General features: G+C 41.4%; 1 protein-coding gene across 3 annotated transcripts in view; it reads right to left on the bottom strand.

The window, feature by feature from the left end:
• Positions 1-2,573: 2,573 nt before the first annotated feature.
• The window catches only part of tial1 (TIA1 cytotoxic granule-associated RNA binding protein-like 1), a 32,962-nt gene continuing 30,535 nt past the window's right edge, over positions 2,574-5,000 (bottom strand). For all 3 annotated transcript variants that reach the window (XM_046359028.1, XM_046359027.1, XM_046359029.1), the window contains exons 12-13: positions 4,051-4,089; positions 2,574-3,952 (exon numbers count right to left, since the gene is read on the bottom strand). In XM_046359028.1, coding sequence (XP_046214984.1) covers positions 3,838-3,952; positions 4,051-4,089 — 154 coding nt within the window. In that variant the 3' untranslated portion in view covers positions 2,574-3,837. The remainder of the gene's footprint in view (positions 3,953-4,050; positions 4,090-5,000) is intronic.

Raw genomic sequence — 5,000 nt, 5'->3', positions numbered from 1 at the left:
GACCATATATTTCACTCTTGGGGGGGGTGGGGGAGAGGGCATATCCTAGGTTCATACTTATGACAACTTCATGGACTAGGGCCCTATAAAATACAGCGTGCCCACACGGAATCACGAAATACAGACATTAAACCGAAATTCAACAATATTCAAAAATGCTTTGAACTAAGGAGGAAATCAACTCAAGGGGATTTTACATGCATGCATTTTACATGCATGTCTACACTTTGTGTAGCCGTTGGCGATGAGGCTCATGATAGCCTTCTTGTGGTAGAGAAGGAAAGGCTTCCCACAAATACCTTCTCAATCAAATGTTAACTGCAAAGTAAGCCTGGCAGAATTATATCATGATTATTTGCATCAATCCAGTGGCCATTTGTTTTGCAAACTCCGCAATCACATGAGCGCTACAGCAACACCGCTTAACCAAACAAAGGTCTCTTCCTGGCGCACACTTGCCTAAAAAAGTGTAACTACACCCCAAAATCGATATGTCTTCCATTTTCCCCAGACCTCAAAAGTGGTTTCCTGCTAGGGTTTTAAATGTTGTCGTGGACATAGAACATCTAATTGTGTTATATTTCGATTAAAAAGGTGTACTTTTGAGAGCGAAAGCCTGCAGAAGCAGGGACAAACGGTCAACGGGGAATTATTATTTTTTGGGAGGGTTTGGAGGGGGGGATTTTACAGGGCCCTAATGGACTACAGACATTGACAGTCTCCAAGCCTAAAAAGAAATGCTGAATGCACTGCCTAGATTTTGAGGTAAACGCATTGTCCATTATTTGATTTGATCAGGGCAGGGCATGGAAGCACTAACAAACTGCATTTAGTCCAATAAAAAGACACAACATTATTAGGGCGAAAGGCATCTCTTGGTACACTATATAAAGTCAACGTGTCGCTTACTCTTTGGGGGGCATTTCAATGTTGCAACTTGCTGAAAACTGTCCACAATGTTAATTTCACCTCAAATAGACAGCACAGCAAAAATTGCACATCCAGAGTGCATAAAACATGATTTAGAGCTTGTTTATGGAAAAAAAAGTTTTTTCTGCATTTCAATGTTGCAACTTGCTGAACACGGTCTACAGTGTTTTCATAACATCTCGAATAAACATAACAAAAACATGTTTTTATCCAGAGTGCATCAAACATGATTTAGAGCTTGTTTATGGAAAAGTGCTTATTTCTGTATTTCCATGTTGCAACTTGCTGAAAACTGTCCACAATGTTCATTTCATCTCAAATAGACAGCACAGCAAAAATTGGACATCCAGAGTGCATCAAACATGATTTAGAGCTTGTTTATGGAAAAAAAAGTTTTTTCTGCATTTCAATGTTGCAACTTTCGAGACAGTCCAGTACATCAGGAGACGTGGAGGAGGCCGTAGGAGGGCAACAACCCAGCAGCAGGACCGCTACCGCTGCCTTTGTGCAAGGAGGAGCACTGCCAGAGCCCTTTAAAATGACCTCCAACAGGCAACAAATGTGCATGTGTCTGCTCAAACGGTCAGAAACAGATTCCATGAGGGTCGTATGAGGGCCCGACATCCACAGGTGGGGGTTGTGCTTACAAGCCCAACACCGTGCAGGACGTTTGGCATTTGCCAGAGAACACCAAGATTGGCAAATTCGCCACTGGCGCAGTGCTCTTCACAGATGAAAGCAGGTTCACACTGAGCACGTGACAGAGTCTGGAGACCCCATGGAGAACGTTCTGCTGCCTGCAACATCCTCTAGCATGACCGGTTTGGCGGTGGGTCAGTCATGGTGTGGGGTGGCATTTCTTTGGGGGGCCGCACAGCCCTCCATGTGCTCGCCAGAGGTAGCCTGACTGCCATTAGGTACCGAGATGAGATCCTCAGACCCCTTGTGAGACCATATGCTGGTGCGGTTGGCCCTGGGTTCCTCCTAATGCTAGACCTCATGTGGCTGGAGTGTGTCAGCAGCTATGGACTGGCCCGCCCGTTCCCCAGACCTGAATCCAATTGAGCACATCTGGAACATCATGTCTCGCTCCATCCACCAACGTGGCGTTGCACCACAGACTGTCCAGGAGTTGGCAGATGCTTTAGTCCAGGTCTGGGAGGAGATCCCTCAGGAGACCATCCGCCACCTCATCAGGAGCATGCCCAGGCATTGTAGGGAGGTCATACGGGCACGTGGAGGCCACACACACTACTGAGCCTCATTTTGACTTGTTTTAAGGACATTACATAAAAGTTGGATCAGCCTGTAGTGTGGTTTTCCACTTTAATTTTGAGTGTGACTCCAAATCCAGACCTGTATGGGTTGATACATTTGATTTCCATTGATCATTTTTGTGCGATTTTGTTGTCAGCACATTCAACTATGTAAAGAAAAAAGTATTTAAGAATATTTCATTCGTTCAGATCTGGGAAGTGTTATTTTAGTGTTCCCTTCATTTTTTGAGCAGTGTAGTATTTCAAGTAGTTACTTGTGCTTAATCTTGAAAGCTGTTATAACACATTAGTTTTAGAATATTTACTCCTGATTGAGGCAAACATAGCTCGAGACTTGTAGACTACAGTAAACGCACTGAACACAGCTTATTTTCTTCCAATAATTATTTTTATTGAGACCCTTTTACATTGAAAATTGAATTGTCAATTGCTGAACTTTATTCGTCATTAAAACAATTGCCATTTTACATTCAATACTTTGAGCAACCAAGATAATACATTTTCAAAAACGTGCAATTCACCCTCAAAATGTCTCCAGGAAATGCTCATTACTTGTCTCCTGCTATTAGCTGAAAATGGCACAACTTGAAAATGATAAAATCATCAGTCATCACTAAAATCTAGAGTTCAACCTTCTAAGAAGCTTCCTTGAATAAAATAAACTGGTGCAGTAACTGACATTTAAATTAAGGCTTCTTTGTAAATGATATTGAATAGATTCAATATGTCAGCCCTGCATTGCACACTCATCTACAGTATATACAACATTAGGTTTGTGGAGCTCCTGTGATACTAAAGAGTACATGCTTGGAAACCCTCAATTCAAATCAGGTGTTCGAGGGTTATATACACGTTTGGCCTTCCATGACCCTTCTCCATTATACGTGACATTTACAGGTATAAGCAAAAAAAAAAAAAAAATAGCATAGAGATTTACACGCATTATCAAGAAACTCAGCTAGTACAATGTCAGGAGATGAAGAATGTGAAGTAAATAAATGTAAATATACATAATGGCACACAAATCTATATGCCTTTGAAGATTTAAAGCAAATTTGACCCTAAAAGTGCTTTTAACGTGCTTTGTTGGGCCAAAATGCTAAACGTCTTAAAGCAGGAGACAGAAAATGTGTTCACTCATATCTATCAAATGTTCAGAAAGTGATTTAACAAAAATCAGAAACTCTTAACAATTTAATTTAAAGAGCATTATGTTTGGAAAATGTACAACTTCTTTCTATATGTACCTGTGCAATGTCCTATGACAAACTAGGGTATATAAATGAAATTAAGTCTGTATTTAACTACATTAAGTGGTCAACTAAAACTCATCAAAAAAATCTTTACCAAGATATCCCCTATATAAAAGCGTGAAAATTCAGTCCGAGTTCTTCTCTCCCATACTTCTTCTTGACATTTAATTTGTACACAACACAACTTCAGCCAATAAAAACAACTCCCTACCTGTCTTTATAAATAACATTTGCTTCCTCAAAAGAGGTAAACTATTGTTGTTCCTGATCTTCTCTGCTTTAAAAACACAATCTCTCCAGATGATTACAATGTTAATTACTTTATGTTCTCCTAACTGAAAGTCCACCGATTCCCACTGATTAGAGTGAGAGCCTGATCACTGTGTCTGGTAGCCAGCCATGTTGAAGTTTCCCTGGTTGGGCATCACAGGACCGGGCTGGGACGGTGCCGGGGATCCAAACCCTCCCACCCAGGCTGGGGACTGGGACTGTCTGCAAGAGAGAAGGTACACACAACAAGGGTCACAGCACGATGCAAAAGGCTGGTAAGTGAAAGCTTTGGGCTGTGAAGCACCGAGTGCGTTAGTCACCTTGAAATGTTCTGTGCTGCTGCGGCCAGAATGGAATCCCTGTGAACAAGATGTCATAGTTTAGTGTGGCTCCGGAGTCAAACCATTTCCTCAGGCTTGCTATGACACTGGAAAACCTATGCTAGCAAATGTCAACAAGAAACAAAATCAGGACTGTCCTTAAAATGACTCCAAACTGCTGTTTTTCAGGAGAGAATTGTTGACAGAAAAGTAGGAGTAAAAGTCACATGAACTTTATAACTTCCACGCTGTTAAAATTTAAACTGCATACTGAAAATATAGCTACGAGCAGAAATGAACGGGATCAGAGGATGACACAAAAGACATGAGCAGTCCGAGAATAAAGCAAGGCCACTGCGGAGTTGATTTACAGTGGTTTAAAAATGGACACATAAAATCAGATGGCTGAGTTAATGAAAAATCAACAATCTTTTGACCAATTCCCTTAGCATTTCTCAAAATAAGTTAAGATGTACAGTGTAGTGTTGCAAGCTATACCAGTACCAAGGTAATATCACAGTATCAAAACATCATGATACGGAGGCGGAGCTAGCATGTTGGAGTGAACGGCTGTGCGTGAGAGGCTCCTGCAACTTTTTTGCAAAATAATCTAATTTAACCTACTTTATTGCACTTTTTACAACAAACGTTTCTTTCTAATACAAGATTGTAACTTTTTATATGAAAATGCCGAGTAATAAGCGACCAAAGGACAATAAATCCACAGCGGAGGCCTACTCCCCACTAAACAACGAGACAGACATGACGGGAGGCACATGCAACAACGTGACACTTACAGAACTTACCCGGGCTTTGGGGGAGCTACGTGTTGCTATAGCTGAGGATCTTAAGGCCACTATTGCTGAGCTGGACACCAAAATCGAGAGCGTCATTCGAACGGTCGCTTCGCATGGCCAGAGTATTGTGGACCTTGAGAAAGCTTCTGAATT

Source organism: Oncorhynchus gorbuscha, linkage group LG08 (genome assembly GCF_021184085.1).
Source record: "Oncorhynchus gorbuscha isolate QuinsamMale2020 ecotype Even-year linkage group LG08, OgorEven_v1.0, whole genome shotgun sequence".
NCBI lineage: Eukaryota > Metazoa > Chordata > Actinopteri > Salmoniformes > Salmonidae > Oncorhynchus > Oncorhynchus gorbuscha.
Note: the sequence above shows the minus strand (reverse complement) of the source record. Positions and strands in the feature narration are given on the sequence as shown.